At 40.9% G+C, this 19,196-nt stretch overlaps 1 protein-coding gene across 1 annotated transcript in view; it reads left to right on the top strand.

Moving 5' to 3' along the window:
* LOC127574193 (eukaryotic translation initiation factor 3 subunit E-A) overlaps nucleotides 1-19,196 on the top strand; it is a 123,761-nt gene that overhangs the window by 23,175 nt on the left and 81,390 nt on the right. Inside the window, exons 5-7 of the mRNA XM_052022980.1 lie at nucleotides 7-111; nucleotides 6,036-6,161; nucleotides 6,355-6,479. Of these exons, the coding sequence (XP_051878940.1) occupies nucleotides 7-111; nucleotides 6,036-6,161; nucleotides 6,355-6,479 (356 nt within the window). The remainder of the gene's footprint in view (nucleotides 1-6; nucleotides 112-6,035; nucleotides 6,162-6,354; nucleotides 6,480-19,196) is intronic.

Below are 19,196 nucleotides of genomic sequence, written 5' to 3'. Positions count from 1 at the left end.
TTGCAGTTTCGTCAGGAATATCTGGACACTTTGTACCGATACGCTAAATTCCAGTATGAGTGTGGTAATTATTCGGGTGCAGCAGAATATCTCTACTTTTTTCGCGTTCTGGTGAGTACCATTTCCTAGAGGTAAATGAAGCTTGGTGCTGTACTATCCAAGAGTTCTAGGTCTGTGTCAAAAGCATATTTTATGTTTATCAAGCTCTCAGCTAACCATGCATATCACTTGGTTAATGCTGGCCATTTAAACCTGTAATCCTAGCCAAGCCACATGTGATTTGGAGGCTTGAATTGTCCTTTTCACTCAACTTTCTAGAACCACGAAAGACATCTGTTCAGCAGCTACACACATGGAAAGCTATACTTGACATGCATAGAGTCAATACAAGTTTATTACCAATACCTAGTATGCGTTCTGATGTTACTAGAAGAGGCATTATAGATTTTGCCATCTGGTGTAATTGGCAATGGGTGGGACAGAATTTAACAAGTCTTTTCTTTTGCAACAGTTTACATAAAGAAGTAGCTTTCACTGACATTGCAATCATTTTGCTTCAATATTATTAAAATTTAACTGAAGTTGGGCAGATCTGGATATAACAGGTATAAAAAGGAGTTAACAATGTTAAAAGAGTAATCCATGAAAAACTATTCTTCAGTTGATGAACATATTTATTTCTATACTGGAGTTAGTGCAGCTTTTCAGAAAATTAACTTTTTTCCAGATTCTGTTCTGCCCATATTGATATTTAAAACTCAGGAAGGTACATTTTGGGGAAAATAATGAATAAGAAAGAAGTTGCAGGAAAACTTGGAGAGGTTTGGTAATCAGGAACCGGAAGAGGCTGGAGCAAGGTTTATGTTGTTCATTTCCTTGCTGATAAGAGGCCACTCAGGGTTCTGTTACTTTTTTGCTATTGTTAATCATTCATATGCTGTAAGTGTTGGTAGCAAAGCCAGCATTTATTATTCTGAATTGCACTTGGAAAGTTGGTGGTATGCTGTTGACTTGACCCTCGTAGTTCATGTGGCACAGGGAGCTCGAGGATTTTGAGCAGCAACAGTGAATTAACTTTGATACATTCCAAGTTAAGATGATGTATTACTTGGAGGGGAACTTGCAGGTATTGGTGGAGGAGTTCTTGTGAACCTATGGTCCTTATCTTTCTGGAGGGCAATGCTAGTGAGTTTGTGTGGTGTGGTAAGTTTCTGCAGTGGACACATAGTGGACCCAACGGCTGCGGTGTGCTGGATGGTTTCAGGGTCACATTCCAGGTTATATCATTAACTGAATTTACTTTTCCTAGCTGCCATGCAGAATTTGTGTCTCCAGATCACTTGTCTAATTCATTGGATCTCTAGATCAGTAACACAACCACTCTGCTACGGTATCTGTTGCGTTCTCTATGGTACCACAGTGATTATTGTTGACAGATTGAATGGAAGGAGCAGCGAGAAGTGGTTCGCAGATATCAAAGTGATGCTGCTGTTATCAACAGTAATAGCTTTCCATATCAAACATGAAGTCAGCCTAAGAGATTAATAGAATCATAAGTGCTGATATCTGATAGGACACTTGAGAAGTTTCAGTGCTTCTCCAGGGTTTTAATGCCACATTATGTAATGTAACCGTGGAAATGCACCAGGATTTTATAATGTAATAAACTGAAATAAAAGCTTGAATTTAATTTCTAAGGAGATGAAATTTATTTCCAATGTAAGTTTATGGATCAAACCATGACTAGCTCTCTTTTCTGGGCAGAGAAAACTAAACACAAACAACTTTTTGTACACAATATTAAGAACTGTTTGCTGAGACCAGACGTAGGTTTTAAGTCGAAAATCAGTTCCTGTTCCTCCTAGTAGTGAAGTTTATGATGCAGGTCAGTTAGTCTGTTACTTTCTAATGCCTCAAATAAATACTAGAAGCCAAGATTCGCTGAAACAGCTATCAGTTTATCAGTTGTTTCAACAGTTCAGCTGTAAAGAAATAGTTGGATTTGTATCCCCTTTTATGTGATTGCTGTGAAATAGGAAATCCAGTGCGTAAAAAGAAAATGACTACAAACAAGCTGCACATGTACATTTTGTCTCTCTTGCATCTTAAGAATCCCAAGGTACAAAGCAGTTTGCCAATCTCCAGCCTCATGGTGTCCCATCCATCAACCTTTTCCTTGAGATCAATGTGCAGGACTGTCCTGGTAGACTCATCATTTCAGCTTGTTCTTGTTCCAAAGAATTTGTTTCTTTCTAACTTGATTCCATCCTTTCTCTCCTTGTCCAGACCCTTGTCATTCTAATCCATGACAACTCTGTCACTCTGCCATCTCCAGTTCCCCAGTTTCATTCTGCTCATTTTCACTATGGATGTTCAATCCTACTAAACTTTCATGGCACACTAGGGTAGCCTGAGGGCCATTCACTTTTTGAACAAAGGCCTAGCTCTAGGAACCCTATGTTTGTCTTGGAACAGTCATAGAATCATACAGCACATAAACAAGTCCTTCAACCCACTGAGCTTGTGCTAACCCACCTATACTAAACCCATGATAATCCCATTTTATTCGACTTAGACACCTTCGCCATCCTTTCTCCAGTATTTTGCTAACTGTTGATACTGCTTCCTGCTCATATACTTTCAAACTTGAAAGTGTCATCACTTTTGCTGCCAATTTTTTTTTATGTCTGATCTCCATCTTGAGTAACATATAATATCAGTTACAAGCCTACAGACTTCCACAGATGGCTCAAGTACACTTCCTCCCACCCCACAACTGGTAGGGAGATTTGATTCTTCCATTTCCTGTGGCTCCATCTTGTCTGTTCTGGTGACAGTACTTTGCACATAGTGCTTCCAAGATGTCTTCCTTTTTCCTTGATTCTAGTTTCCCCACTTCTATTGTTGACTGAGCTCTAAATTGCCTCTATTCCATTTTCTGCTTTGCTCCTCTCACTTGCTCCTCTCCCAACCAGAGAGAGAATGGGTTTCCTCTTATCCTTTCCTTCTACCCCACCAGGTTCCACTTTCAACAGACCATCCCCTGTAATTTCCACTACCTTCAATGTGATGCCACCAACAGACGCAGCCACGCTTCCTGTTCCCCCCATTTTGACATCCTGAAGGGCTGTTCCCTTTGAAATTTCTTGCTTTGCTCTTCCTTCTCTGACAATACTCACTCACCTTCTTGCAGTACCCTATCATATATCTGCAGGAGGTGCAGTACCTACCTTTTTATCCTTTTCCACTCCACAATCCAGGGTACCAAACAGAGGTCGTTAGTGTAGCAGTTAGCGTAACGCTTTATAGCGCCAGCGACCTGGGTTCAATTCCGGCCAGTCTGTAAGGAGTTTGTACGTTCTCCCCGTGGCTGCGTGGGTTTCCTCCGGGTGTTCCAGATTCCTCCTACATTCCAAAGACGTACGGGTTAGGAAGTTGAGGGCATGCTATGTTGGTGCCAGAAGCGTGGCAACACTTCTGGGCTGCCCCCAGAATGCTCTATGCAAAAGGTGCATTTCACTGTGTGTTTCGAAGTACATGTGACTAATAAAGATATCTATCTATCTAATTCGGTTCTGCGTGCAGTTTAATTTATTGTGTTTGATGCTCAGTGCAGTCTCCTCTATGTTGGAGAAACCAAAGACAGAGTGGGTGACTGCTTTGTGGAATCTTCATTCACTCCACAGGCTTGACCATGACCTTCCTGTCTCCTGTCATTTTAATTCTCCATTCTACTTCTGCTCTGTCCCCTTGCCCTTTGGCCTCTTGTATTGTTCCAAAGTGTAAAATCAAGGTCTAACACTTAATCTTCTGAACAAGCCCATTTACATTCAGTAATTTCAGATAAACATCCTTTGCAGTTTGTATTAGAACTGTCTCATTCTGATCCAAGGTCTTCAACCTGTAATGTCAATTTAGTTTTTTTCTCTTGAGGATATTCCTGACCCATTGGGTATTTCCAGCATTCTCTTTTCAGATTTTCAGTGTCTGCAGTGGGCCGTATATCTCAGCTCCAGCACATTTTTTTCTGCACCCATTCTCTTCCTCTACTGCTCCTGGCACCAGCTGCAATTAACAAGCCTTCACCATCTTCTCTAACCTGGCACATTCACTGTTTGCATTACAGTCTCTCTTGGTCTCCAACCTCTCACAGACATTTCCTTTGTACTTTCTAACCTTCCATATTCTCTGCAAATTAAAGCATGCTTGTGTTCTAGCTTTTCAGGCCAAATGACCTTTCACCAGAGCTATATATAAAAAAAAATTAGTTATTTTTCTCTCTCCGTAGATACTATCTGACCTTTGACACGAGATTCTGCAGATGCTGGAATCTGGAGCAACACACACAAAAACTGCTGTAGGACTTCAGCAGGTCAGGCAGCATCTATGGAGAGAAATAAACAGTCAACGTTTCAGACCAAGACCCTTCATCTGGATTGGAAAGGAAGAGGGCAGAAGCCAGGCGAGGGGGAGGAGCACACGCGGGCGGGTGATGGGTGAGTCCAGGTAATAGGCGAGTCCAGGTGAGAGGGGGTAGGTAGGTGGGTGGGGGAAGCAGGAGATGTAAGAAGCTGAGAGGTGATAGGTAGAAGAGGGAAAGGGTTAAAGAAGGAGAAATCCAGTAGGAGAGGACAGTGGACCATCCAAATCATCAAATAAAGGGAAGGAAGTGGGGAATAGTTGGGCAGGTAACTCCTCCCCTCTTCCGCCCCTTCCCCCCCACCACCATCTTCTCTCATTCCTTTGGCCCCTACCCCTTTCCCTTTCTCCTGTCCTCATGACCTGCCCATCTATTCCCCACCTCCTTCCCTTTATTTCATGGTCCACTGCCCTCTCCTACTGGATTCCTCCTCTTCTAGCCCTTTGCCTCTTCCGCCTATCTCCTCTCAGCTTCTTGCATCTCCGCCCTTCCCCACCCACCTACCTACCTTCCCCCCCTCAACTGGACTCACCTGTCACCGGAACTCACCTATCACCTGCCTGCATGTGCTCCTCCCCCTCCCTGAATTTGTCATTCTGGCTTCTGCCCTCTTCCTTTCCAGTCCTGATAAAGGGTCTCGACCCGGAATGTCGACTGTATATTTCTCTTCATAGATGCTGACTACCTGACCTTTTGTGTTTTTATTTCAGATTTCCAGTTTGCTTTTGGATACAAGTCCTGTATCTTGGCATCTAAATATATAAAGCTAAACCATGATTATTTGGCTATTTTTCTTAACCAGGTTCTACATTTGAATTAATTGTGAACTGTTCATCAGTTGTCACTACTCTTTGTTCCTCTGTATGGTGTTTTCTAGGCTGCTGTTCTAGTTATGAAGTCATACAGCATGGAAACAGGTTCTTCCGTTCATTGAGTCCATGCCAACCATCAACCATTCATTGACACTAATTCTACATCACTTTTATTCTCTCCACATTCTCATCATCTCCTCCCAGATTCTACCACTCACCTGCACACTAGAGCAATTAACCTACCAACCCATATGTTTTTTGGATGTAGGAGGAAACCCACACAGTCATAAGGAGAATGTACAAACTCGATACAGACAGGACCTGAGATCAGGATTGAACCTGGGTCTCTAGCACTGAGAGGAGTGACTTTATTAGCTGCACCACTGTGCTGCCCTAAAGTTGCTTGCTGATGAAATCAACCACTAATTTACTGTGGGCCAGTCATCATCAGTTTTAAAAAAAATGCCAAACGAATACTGGATAACAATCAGGAAATCCATTTATTTAATATTACTGGTGTCTGAAGCTGCCAAATTGCTGTCATTATTGAAGTTGGTGGCAAAACCAACTCTGGCAGGGCTGTCTAACTATCTATTAACGAGTGTTATTGTGCAAACTTTAAGTCGTACACTGCATTTGTACCCTGAAAAAGAGAGATTATTAGGATGTCCCTGATGCTGGCTTTAAGTAATTTTTGCTTATAAACCATTGCTTTTGATTGTTTTCTCAACAGATATGCAAAGTGCAAGTTCATTGGGTTGAAATATCAAATAGAATAATGGGTTTTCTTTCTGTTTCTACAGGTTCCTTCAACTGACCGGAATGCCCTGAGTTCACTCTGGGGGAAACTAGCATCAGAGATTCTGATGCAGAATTGGGAAGCTGCAATGGAAGATCTAACACGACTCAAAGAAACCATTGATAATAATGTGAGCATTTTTCATATAATCATCCTCCTGACAAAGGTTGAACTTAATTCATATGCATTAAAGTGAGTATTTTCAAATTTCAGAGATACTCTGTTCTTCTAGTTTATTTGGTATGAGTGGCACTTTGAGGTAGGTTGGTTTCCCATTAGCTTCAACCTGTAGATTAAATGCTTGTTTTATTTTTCCTTCTCAGACGGTCAGTTCTCCTCTTCAATCTCTCCAGCAAAGGACATGGTTAATCCACTGGTCACTGTTCGTATTCTTCAACCATCCCAAAGGCAGAGACAACATCATTGACCTTTTCCTCTATCAACCACAGTAAGTATGGCACATGCTGTGCATTTTCATTTGTTCCACATGGGATTAACAGAGTCTATGAAGTGCTGACCTTTTATCCGGTGTACTGGATAAAAATTACAATGGAGACTTGTAAAATGCGGTTTGGATCTGGCATGGTCCTGTGTGTGGTTCTCGGCACCATACCTTAAGAACATAGAAGGACTTCATTTTCAAGGGCTGTATGTATGTTTGTTATTTAGTCTAGTTGGCTGTTTTGTTTTTCCCTTAATGGGGCAGTTCTTAATGGAAGAACTTTTCTAAGTAACCTCTGATCCCAAGTTTTGTACAGTAATGATTTAAAAATAAATCTTAAATGCAGTTCTCAACACTGCACAGGGCTGGTTAGTTTTTAACTGTGATAAGACTCCAACAGCTGATGTGGACACATCAATCCAACATTTGGACACATACATTATTCTGCATAAAGGAGTTGGCTATTATAACCATGCACACATAGTGTGCTGTTACAATTATGAGCCCACCTGCAGCAACTGTTACACCAATGAATAGTCAGTGAGGAAACTAAATCGACAAGCAAACTGATTGGAGCCAAGCAATCAGAGTTGGAGCAGAGATGACCTGCCGGCCACACAGCAGTACTGCTAAGAATCCCAGAACAATGAATTAGTTCTCACGTTTGTCCAGGCTGCCAAATCTGATTCAGATTTGGTTAAAGTGGACTTGGTAGCTGCATGTACATGACAACTTGCACTTAGCTGTTGTGACATGTTAATTCCAAACATAAAAGGCAATATTTGTGTTTAAATTGCAGTTCAATTTATTACTTTAGTAAGCTCAGAAAAAAATGTATCTTAAGAGATGCCCAGGTCTGTAATTGGTTTGTAACTCCTGTCGATCCAAAGTAATGGCAATATGTCTAATAAACATTAACTTTCAGTGTGTTTTCACTGCCTGGGTGTCATTTTGGTCAATTTGAAAACATACATATGAATTATTGCTGATGTTTTATAAAATGTGAGTAATGTAAAATTGTGCAGTAGGCAGTACAGGTATAGTACTGAGTTGTTTTGGTCAACTGCATATTCCTGGCAGTGGTTGAAATCCTGTCTCAAGGAAAGCTTAATGTAGCCTATTATGAAGACAACTGTTGCAGGAGGTTAGTTAACCTTGATTTTAGTATGATAGTGTTGACATTCGGTTTAGGATAGAATTGACAGTGACTGAATTAAATGAATTGATTAATTGAAAATGCTTAGTTTTCTGTGGTGGTAATAGCAGAATAGATGAGGAGAAACCAGTTCATGTGATGTATTTGGACTTTCAGAAGGCCTTGGTAAAGTGCCACATGAGAGATTACTGAATAAAATTAGAATGCTTGGCACAGGGTGGGGGGGGCGGGTGGTGGGTCTTGGGGGGAGGTAAATATACCAAAGAAAACGAAGCTAGAATAAAAGGTTTTTGTTTGGGTAGGGAGGATGTGTCTAGTAGGTACAGCAGGGATTGATGCTGAAGCCCCAGTGGTTAACGTTCTATGACAGGATGAGAGGACCAAAAAAATCAAGTTTGATGTTGATACAAAACGAAATGGCAGTGTAGACTGAAGAGGATGCAGAGGGGTTTGTAGGGATAAAGACAGGTTAAGTGGTTAAGATGGAGTATAATGTGGAAAAATGTGCGCTCATCTACTTTGGTAGAAAAAATAGAAAGGCAGAGTCTTTTTGAAATAGTGAGAGATTGAAAGGTGCTTGTTCATGAATATTTAATCTGCAGGTACAGCAAACATTGGGAGGCGAACAGACCTTGAATATTGTGTCAAAGTCCAGTCTTCCTATTTAAGGAAGGATATACTTCTCGTGAGGGAGTGTACCAAAGGTTTGCCAGACTGATACATGGGATTGTTATATGAGGGGAGACCTATAGTCTCTCGGGTTTAGATGAACAAGAGGTGATCTTGTTGAAATATAAAAAATTTCATTCAAGCTTGATAAGAGCTGATGATTTCTTCAGCTGGGGTGTCAGCTCTCAAAATAAGAAGTGAGGATTGAAATGAGAAATTTCTTCACTGAGAAGATGGTGAATCTTGGGGAATTCTTTGCCCAAGAGGGCTGTGGAGGCTCAGTCTTTTGAAGAGATTGATGGACTTCTGAATATTAAAGGAACTGCAGGATGTGGGGTTCGTGCAGTAAAATGGTGCTGAGATGTCATTGAATCAGAGTAGCTATGAGGGGCTGAATAGCCATTTCCCGATTCTTTCCCTGATGTCCTTTAGATGTGCAGCAATATATTGCTGAAGTCGGTAATGCTTTAAAATTTGTACATCATGAATTTTAAGTGACTTGAGATAAAACTAACTGTAAACATTGATATATATGAAGATTCATCAACCATGACCACAAAACATGTAGCCTGTTCAGCAAAACTAGCTGTACTGATGTGTTTTATGGAACTTTTCCTCCAAGCAAATAAAATAGATATGTTTTATTTGATACGGGAGGGGTTGTAAATGCTTTAATACATAAACCAGCTTCCTACTTGAAAGGTTAGAAGACTTCATTTTTAAACACAAGATGAAAATGAACAATTTGACTAGTCTGCAAACTGTCTGCTAATTTCTAGACAGGCAGGAGTCCAGAAATTATTGGGGTTTAGAAATACTGTAGTTTTAAATTAATTGTCCATCCACAAGCAGTGTGAATGTGTGCACACGGCTAATGTATCTGCCCAAAGGGCTCTTGTTAGTTTTTGGTCTGCATTCTATCAAGGATATACGGGAAGCTTCTAATATAGACCACATGAGTGCCACAAGCCTATTGCAGTGCGTGGTGTGGATGAATTCTGTTTAAAATTACAAGATGTCTTGACCATTGTATGCTGTTCTAATTTGCCACAGATTCTTAATTGCTCCCTGTTCCATTAAGTGCTGATCTTGGTAAAGAGAATTGCTTGCTTATTTTATTTCTGCTTTTTGCTTACAGGAGTTGCATCTTTTTTATTTGTTGTCTACATAGCCTGTGGCATTCAAAATGTTATTGTGTAGTGCTTCTTAAGATAGGATTAACTGAAGCCAAAATGATTTTGCTGCTGATTGAGGAACTCGCTATGTTCTGTTGATTGAGTTGCAAGGTCCAAGGTTACTACCTTTACGTTATTAATGTAATGTTCAGTTTTTTATATGAAGGCAGTGAGCCCATCTTCCAGGATATCCTAGACTGTTCTTTCAAGGAAACATTTTGAATAGACCAAAGAGGCATGAGAAAAGTAGGAGCATTTCAGTGAACAAATCATTTTTAGAGCAGAGTGATTTAATAAGAGATTTAATCAAGAAGCCATTTTGATTGGGAGAAGGGTTGGGAGATGAGGATGTGGTTTTAATGCAAGTGGCAAAAGAATCAAAGAGGCGACTTTTATTTGGAAGGAGCTGCCTTAAATTATTGTGAAAGCTGATTCATTTGGAACTTTCGAAATGGATTTGAACTTATTGCAGGTCCATGGGGCAAGCACAGACTGCGGGCCATTTATTGGATCGCTCCTTCAGCAGCAGCTTAGTCACAATGCTCCAAACATCTCCATGCTCCTGTTCCTGAGCCAGAAGAAATGAGCCTTAGGATTCTCCACAGTCGAAAAGAAATCCATCGTACGATGATAGTATTGTATTTTCTTACAGCATAGGAGGTCATTCAGCCCAGTGAACCTGTGCCAGCTCTCGGAGCAATCCATTTCTCCACTTACTTATAATCTATTCACTCTCACATACCCATCAACTCCAGCCTGTTTCTCCTACTAACACTGACATTAGGAGAAATTTATAGATGCTAAATAATTTACCAAACAACGTATTTTTGGGATGTGGGAGGAATCGGGAGCACCTGTGGGAAACTCAGAATCTCAGGGAGAACGTGCAAACTCCACGCAGTCAGCCCCAGCAGTCAGGATCAAACACAGATTACTGGAGCTGAGAGATAGCAGCACTACCTACTGCACCACAGCTCCACCCTAAATGTGGGTTATGTCTGCTAGTTCTGCAGAATGCTGATTTGTTTTAGTTTTTGGTTGAACTCTCCCAGGTAGTACCACCTGCACTTTGGAAAAACCCATCTTTGGGCTGCTCGCTGCTGTATCAGGATCTTGGTGCAAGCTACAGTCCTCCCGCAGCAAAGAATCACCTAGGGTTTACAGTGGACAGGCTGCTATGTTGGCAGACCACCCAGATTCTGTGGTCTCCCTGATCACTTACTGTTTGATGGAAGCTGCTCTGTCCCCTTCTCAGTTGAGCTTGTTACCACAGAGAAGTCTCCTGCATGGGCAGAGCTGTACAAACAAATAGAGAGAGGGAGAGAGTAGTTACCATCATATCCAGCACTCCCCAACTGAGCCACCATGCTGTTTGCTCCTGCTGGCCCAACATCAGCTATCACAGGCAGGTACTCCACACTGAACCATGATTGATTAAATGCACCAGGTTCCCAATACTGCAGCACACAGCAGTAGGGAAGGTAAGGGTTCATGCTGGGTTCCAGGCACCAAGATATCTGGCATGTCAGCTCACAGCAGTGGGATGGTGGGGAACATGCCAGGTTCCCTGCACAGCCAGCTCTGACAGTAATGCATTTCAATGTGCAAAATCCTATGAAGACCCAGATGAGTGCTGATTCCATTAGTGTCCTCGTTCCTGGCCATGCATCCTGAGTGCTAAAACAGTGTATTCAAAAAGTAGAGTGAGGTGTGCCCATCTGGTTATTAGCCAACTGCCACACAATTTGACAAATGCCTGATCCTGATTCCGTCTGACCTCATCCTTAATTAGAATTGGCCCACTTCCCTAATTTCCAAAGTGGGCATCTATACTTTGGGTATTGTACAGTGTTTAAAACCACACCATCTTTCTGTTTGTGAAGTAAAGTTGAGCGGCTAGGAATAGTTTAGTTGTGCAACCTTCCTTTAAACTTTCTGCCTTCAGCTGGTCTGGAAGTGATTTGGAAAAACACCTATATAATTCAGAATGTATTTAGGCAAAGGAGACCACTGAGGAGAACTGGCCTGTCCCAGATAAATATCATAGAGTAAGCGCAAATCCCCAATCCCACTTCAAATCTTTTACCAGCAAATAAAAACTCTTGTATATCTTGCTTTTAAGTCGAGGCAATCAAATCAGAGTGTTCTTATAAACTGTATGACGCACAGAAAGCTGCAAGTTTCAGCATTTGATATATAAACTTAACATTAACTCAAATCACAGGCCTGCACAAAGACTAGACCCTGAGAAAGAACATTATTGAAAGGCATTTGAGGAAGAAGTCAAATTTATAGTCTGCGAAATCTTGTCATTGTAAGATCTCACTTGTCACAGTTTTGTTATAGACTTTGTATATTTAAGGTATGTAAGTCAATGAGAAAATGAAAGAAGTGATAAAGAGGAGTTTTAAAATAAAATACTTTTAACTAATTAGTTTCAAGTGTGCTGGAGATCTGCCAGGGTTTATGGATGTCCAAGTGTGACGTGGTGGGTAGGAAGTGTATGCAGCTGTGCTGTGCATTTATTCTACTCTATACATTCACATGTTTGAAACTATTGAGATGTAACCTCTTGGAAGATATGCTTAACTACAAGACTGTTGTACATTCTAGGTAGACAATTGTATACATTTTGTGTGACATAATATGGCACAAGTAGCTTCTTCACCTCTGCCATCAGATTTCTGAACGGTCCTTAAACCCACGAACACTACCTCGTTATTCCTTTTTGCGCCATTTATTTATTTTGTAATTTATAGTAATTTTATGTCTTTGTGCTGTACTGCTATTGCAAAACAACACATTTCATGTCATTTAAGTCAGTAATAGTAATTCTGATTCTGATAAATGATTGTCTTGCTCTACCTTAGCATCAGAAGGCAATGGAAGAGCCAACTGTCATTTGTCCAATTCTTCTTATGTCTTCATAATGTCTAATGAGAATAGGTTGAGCGAGCTAGGGCTTTACTCTTTGGAGAGGAGAAGGATGAGAGGGGACTTGATAGAGGTGTACAAGATGATAAGAGGCATAGATCGAGTGGACAGTCAGAGACTTTTTCCCAGTGTGACAATGGCTAACTTTTTCCCAGTGTGACAATGGCTAACACGAGGGGACATAATTTTAAGGTGATTGGAGAAAGGTATAAAGGGGATGTCAGGGGAAAGTTTTTTTACACAGAGTGGTGGGTGCGTGGAATGCACTGCCTGCAGAGGTTGTGGGGGCAGATACATTAGGGACATTTAAGAGACTCTTAGATAGACACATGAATGATAGAAAAATAGGAGGCTTTGTGGGAGGGAAGGGTTAGATAGATCTTAGAGCAGGATAAAATGTTGGCACAACATTGTGGGCTGAAGGGCCTGTACTGTGCTGTAGTGTTCTATGTTCTGAATTAAATTACAGCTGTCTGAATTTCTGGTTATCACCTACAACTGTCTTGTTCCACTCTCTGGTGCTACATCTTATTGCCTATCACAACCTAAAATATTGGGCCATGGAACTGATCTCAACTTGTTTGGTATGATTGAGCCATCATCTGAAGTGCATTGTTTGCAATATTTTTATTTCATTCATTCTTTTCACCGAGTAGCTGAGCAAACCATCCCTCCCATTAGCCAGTGTCTTCTGAAAATTGCTCTTGGGTATACAAGAACTGTATCTGCTGCATTTTGTTATGCTTTCCTTTCTTTTAAGATTGTAACTTTTTTGGTGCCTTTATAATTACTGGGGTGTTGGCAGGGTTGGTTGACATGGAAGGTGATGAAGTTGATTAATCTAGTTTGAGTCCAGAGTGAGTTGTTTGAGAATCAGTACATGCCCTTGTAAAGATGTTTATTTAAATGGAAGTCCATGCTGTAATACTCCTGAAGCTCTATAGGCATTGCTAATTTATTCATTGTCAGGTAATACCTGTGACCAAATTTATTTAATTTCTGTTAGATGAAAAGCAGATTATGTTTGACGATTTCTTGGGTCCTTGATGTAAAATGGACAATTGCTGCTCAACTTGAAAAGCTTGATTTTTGTCCATTGTGTAGAAATATATGTTTGATATGAGTGTGTGAAGTGTTCCTCCCTTCCTGGATGTTGTTAATTTTGACATCTGCTTCTGATGATGGAATACCTTGGTATTGTTAGTTTCCTATCAATCTGGACTCCATATCTCAAAAAAGTAGGTAGACATGCTGGAGCCTAATCAAAAATTTGCTGCTTTCAGTAAAGAATGATCTTGCAAAGAGGAGGCTGAGTGGTAAACTAATAAAGGTCTTCAAAATTATCAAATGTTTGGATAGAATTGATATGGCATGGGAAGGGCAAAACTGGAGGGCGTTGATGTAGGACAGTCATCCATGAGTCAATGAAGGAGTCAGGAAGCCTCTATCAGAGTTTGCTATTTCAATGAGTGGTTGAGGTGAATGGTATTGATACGTTTAAGAGGAGGTTGCTCAAGCATGGGGAGCAGAATAGAGAGGGTCAGCAGATGGTTGAGGAAGGATTGGAGTCAAGGTCACCAAAGATCTGAACACAAGAATGATAAATTTAAAACCCACGGTTGGATAGGAATCATTATCAATCACCAAGCATAGATGAAAAAGATGATGTGAGTTGGCATACAAGCAGCAGAGTTTGTGGGTTGGAGGATGAGAGTGGCCAGAAAGCAATAAGGTATTTTGATTTGGAGATAATGTAGGCAGGGATGTTTCAGCAGCAGATAAGCAGACAGAACCAGTTTCATGACCAGTCATGTATTGGCTCTTAATCTGCATCTATCTCTATAATAGTGCTGTTACTACACAGGAGATGGCTGTTAATTTCATTGCTGGTTGGCGGTTCATCCAGCCAGTCCTGTTTACTGTTCTGACTTGCTTCTCCCCAACTGCCCCCAACCAACTCTCTTCCCCCATAACTCTGAAATAATTTTTCCTTATGAGCCTATCCAATTCCCTTTTGCAAACTGTCTTGGCTATATCACTGCCCTTGCTGGCAGCAAGTTGCAGATTATAGCCAGAGTCGGCTTTTTTTTAAAAAAAGTAAATGGTTTCTGCTTGTATCCACATCATTTCTTCTGCTCATCACTGAATCTTCCTTCCTTGTTTCTCGAACCATCTAGTTATGGGAGCAGCTTTTTTTTGGTCTTTTGAGAATATTCCATTTATTGTGCTTGTTATTTTGCAAATAGAGTTACTTTCACTTGAAAACCTCGTCTTTGTGTTGGTGACGACAGGTATTTTTTAAGTGACTTTGACATTGTTTGATGAGTTTGTTAAATTGGGTAATAGGCAAGTGCTAATGGGGAATTGCTAACCTTGAAGGAAGTGTATCTGACTGCAGTATGTGGAATAGCTCAGCTTTAGGACTGTAGGCAGCAGATAGATCAATACAACAGTTGCCACTGGACTGTGTTCCAGTGGTAATGTTGAATTAAACATCTTCAACTGTCTAGGCTTGTGAGGAGATATAATAAATTTTGAGAAAAGGAATTAAAACAGAGTGTTTTGACTGGTTAGATGTGCAAGAGTGATGACTCATCTGTATTTTTGTGATTATGTGTGTTTTGCTTGAGGTAACTGTTGCTTTTTCAAAATTTAGTAGTTAATAGAAATCGGAATTTTGAGCATTTACAGCTGTTTGGCAAAAGAGCCAAAGACGAGGTGAGAAAACACATTTTTATGCAACGTGGTTAAAGTTTGTTAGTCACTGTCTCACTAGTATGGTGGGTGCAGTTTGCGTGGCAGCCTTCATAAGGAATTTAAAAGCTACTCCATGGGAGGGGAAGTTAGAGGAATGTGGAGAAATAGTAAGGAAGATCACCACTGCTGAAGGGCTTTGTGTGGGCTCATTGGGCCATATGGTCTCCTTTTGTGCCTTGCTGTTTAATCATTTATTTTTAATAAATTGAATCTTGGGGTGCATTCTGTTGAGTTGTGGACATAACCTTTTGTTGTTGTATCAGGCCTGTGAAGTAGAAAAACCTCCCACGATATTTTATAGGTGTAAGAAGTGATCAACCAGGTGGTGCATGAGCAGAGGTAACCGGAAGCTAAGGACTGTGGTTGGGTTTTGGAGAGTCTTCAACCTATGACCGGAGGTGTGCTGAAGGGATCAGTGCTGGGTCCCCTATTGTTCATCATTCATATTAATGATTAGGATAAGGATGTAGATGGCATGATCAGTATGATTGCCGATAACACCAAAATTGATGGTATAGTGGACAATAAAGAAGGTTGTCTAAGTTTATGACAGGATATTGATCAACTAGGAAACTGCACAAAGGAGTGACAGATGGAATTTAACTTAGACAACGCAAAATGTTGCAATTTGGGAAGTTAAACCAGGCCAGGACTTGTACAGTGAATGGCAGGGCCAGGGGGAGTGTTGTTGAACAGAGACATGTCGGTATACAAGTATATGGTTCCCTGAAAGTGGCAACACGGATAGACAAGGTGGTGAAGAGGCATATGATGCGCTTGCCTTCATTGGCTGTGGCATTGAGTGCAAGAGTTGGGATATCATGTTACGGTTGTGCAAAACGTTGCTTAGACTGCACTTGGAGTATTGTGTGCAGTTCCGGTTACCACATTGTAGGAAGGATGTGATTAAGCTAGAGTGGTTGCAGAAAAGATATACAAAGATGTTGCCTGGATTGGAGGGCTTGAGTTATAAGGAGAGATTGGATAGGCTGGGACTTGTTTTCCCAGGAGCAAAGGAGGCTGAGGGCTGACCTTAGAGATTTATAAAATTATGAGAGGCATAGATTGGGAAAAAGACTGACTGTCTACCCTGTGTAGGGGAGTCTAAAAGCAGAGGACAATGGTTTAAGTTGAGAGGGGAAAGATTAAAAGGGAACCCAAGGGATAGGTTTTTCCTCAGAGTGGTTGGTCTATGGAATGAGCTGCCAGAGGAGGTGATAGAGGCAGATACAGTTACACTATTCAAGACCAAATATTTGGACAGATATGTGAATAGAAAAGGTTTAGAGGGATATGGTAGAGTAGGTAAATTGGATTAGTGTAGATAGGCATCTTGGTTGCATGGACTAGTTGGGCCAAAGGGCCTGCTTCCTGCTCTATGAATAAGAGTGGGTTGGAAACTTGGAGTAAAATCAGAAGTGCTGGATACACTCAGCAGATGATGGAGCATCTGTGGGGGAAAAGAAAGGTTAATGTTTCAGGTTAAAAGTTCCCAGTTCTGATGAAGGGTTTCAGACCTGAAATGTTAAATCTGTTTCTCTTTCCACGGATGTTGCCTGTCTTGCTGAGTGTTTGCAGCATTTTCTGTTTTTATGTTGGATTTCCAGCATCTTCAGGTTTTTTTTTATTTTCTGCTGGAAGCATGGAGATAGTTGGAGAGGATTTCCTTCTGGCTTTGGACATCTGTGAAATCTGCTTGTAGTCTTGTCAGCATCAAAGAGAACTATCCCATTTTCTCCAGTTCATCCATGTACTGAGATTCGTCATCCCTTGAATAATTTACATAAATAGCAAGGTTTGTGTGTGTTGAGATTAAAAATGGGATTATGATGACATTGAGAGAAGTGCAAGATTTTCCTTGTAGGCCTGTTGCAGTAAGGTAGGATTGTGTAATGTGATTATAGTCCTTGACCTATTGAGGGGATAAATTGCATCTTAATATTAAAAAGTCTCCACTATAGTTATGTCATCACCTAATGCAACTTCTGCCTTTCAGTGCAGGAGTGTTTTTGAGGTTGGATATTGAAAGCCTGGATAATTATTTGAGGTGAAATAATATCCAAGATTAGACATTGAACATGTTGATTGAAGCTAGCTGCTTAGGTCATTAGTGGCAGTGAATTGTTTATGGTTGACAGTTACTGAATTTATGATAAATTACTGTACTAGCATGATACTGTATCATGTATTTGGCTAAAGACTGCTCAAACACATGCAAACTCTTCATTTGAATGCTCTGAGATCTGAAAAGTAGTTTGCTCTGTTGTTTGTGATGCATATAAATGACTTGGATGAAAATGTGGATGGGTGGGTTAGTAAGTTCGCAGGCGATACAAAGATTGGTGGAGTTGTGGATAGTGGAGAAGATTGCCAAAGGATACAGCGGGATATAAATCAGTTGCAGATATGGGCAGAGAAATGGCAGATGGAATTTAATCTGGCCAAGTGTGAGGTGTTGCACTTTAGGAGATCAAATGTAAAGGGACAGTACACAGTTAATGGCAGGACCCTGTTGATGTACAGAGGGATCTTGGGATCAAGTCCATAGCTCCCTGAAAATAGCTGCACAAGTTGATAGGGTAGTAAAGAAGGCGTATGTCATGCTTGCCTTTTAGTCGAGGCATTGAGTTCAAGGGACAGCAGGTTATGTTGCATCTTTATAGAACTCTGATTAGGCCTTATCTGGAGTATTGCATTGAATTCTGGTCGCCCCATTATAGGAATGATGTGGAGAGGGTGCAGAAGAGGTTTACCAGGATGCTGCCTGGAATGGAGGGCATGTGCTATGAGGAGAGGTTGGACAAACTTGGTTTGTTTTCTCTGGAGTGGCTGAGGGGAGACCTGATAGAAGTTTATAAGATTGAGGAGCATAGATAGAGTAGAAAACCAGTATCGTTTTCCCAGGGTGGAAATGTCTAATACTAGAGGGCATGCACTTAAGGTGAGAGGGAGAAAGTTCAAAGGAGATGTGCGGGGCAAGTTTTTTTTACACAGGAAGTGGTGGGTGCCTGGAATGCACTGCCAGGGGTGGTAGTAGAGGCAAGTATGAAAAGAGGCATTTTAAGAGGCTCTTAGGCACATGAATGTGTAGAGAATGCAGGGATATGGACATGTAGGCAGAAGGGACTAGTTTAGCAGGCTTTTATAAGATATCTTATTAGTCACATGTATATCGAAACACACAGTGAAATGCATCTTTTTGCTTAGTGTTCTGGGGGCACCCCGCAAGTGTTGCCACGCTTCCGGCGCCAATTAGTTTGGCACATCACCATGGGCTGAAGGGCCTGTTCCTGTGCTGTACTCTATGTTCTATGTGTACTTAGTTCAATGTGACACTAGAAATAGATGCAATAGCTGCATCATTTTGATTACAATATTGATGTTCTCTGTGTTCAAAGTATGTGGTTTAAATAATATGTCTGAGCTAATAATTGAGTGTAGATTTGGTGCCATAGTTGCAAGATGTCAAGATATTCTTGTTTATTTTTAATCCTAAATCTTCAGTTGCCATTGATTTGCCATAGTTCTGACCAACAAGTTCCAAATTGTGGCTGTTTGTGTGTAGTCTTACTACTTCCAGCCATGATACAAAGTGAGCACCTACAGAAAGCAGTGGAGTTCCCATTTGTTAGTTAACTTACATTTGTATATCGCTGTTATTGTTCAAAGAAAGCCCTAATGTGCATTAGAAGTAGGTTGTCTTATGTCCTGTAGGCAGATGTAGCAGACCGTAGAGATGCACATTTAACAAATGAAGTCATTGTCATTTTGATGGTGCTTTTGAGGAATGAATGTTGTCCAGGTAACTTGGAGAATTGTTCATAATGGACTGCAGGATCTTTGTTCACCTCCAAAGGCAGACTGATCCTTGACAGCATTTCGTCCAAATCGCAGTGCCTCCATTCAGCACCTTGACAGTACATTGGAGGATCACCCTTGATAAGATCACTGTTGAGTTGGGCTTGAACCCACAAAACCTGATGTGGACGAGAATATAGTGTCGGATCCAGTTATTTTCGAATCTGCAAGTTG

The sequence above is a fragment of the Pristis pectinata genome, chromosome 9, assembly GCF_009764475.1.
Source record: "Pristis pectinata isolate sPriPec2 chromosome 9, sPriPec2.1.pri, whole genome shotgun sequence".
In the NCBI taxonomy this organism is placed as follows: domain Eukaryota; kingdom Metazoa; phylum Chordata; class Chondrichthyes; order Rhinopristiformes; family Pristidae; genus Pristis; species Pristis pectinata.
This window is presented reverse-complemented; position numbering and strand designations above follow the sequence as displayed.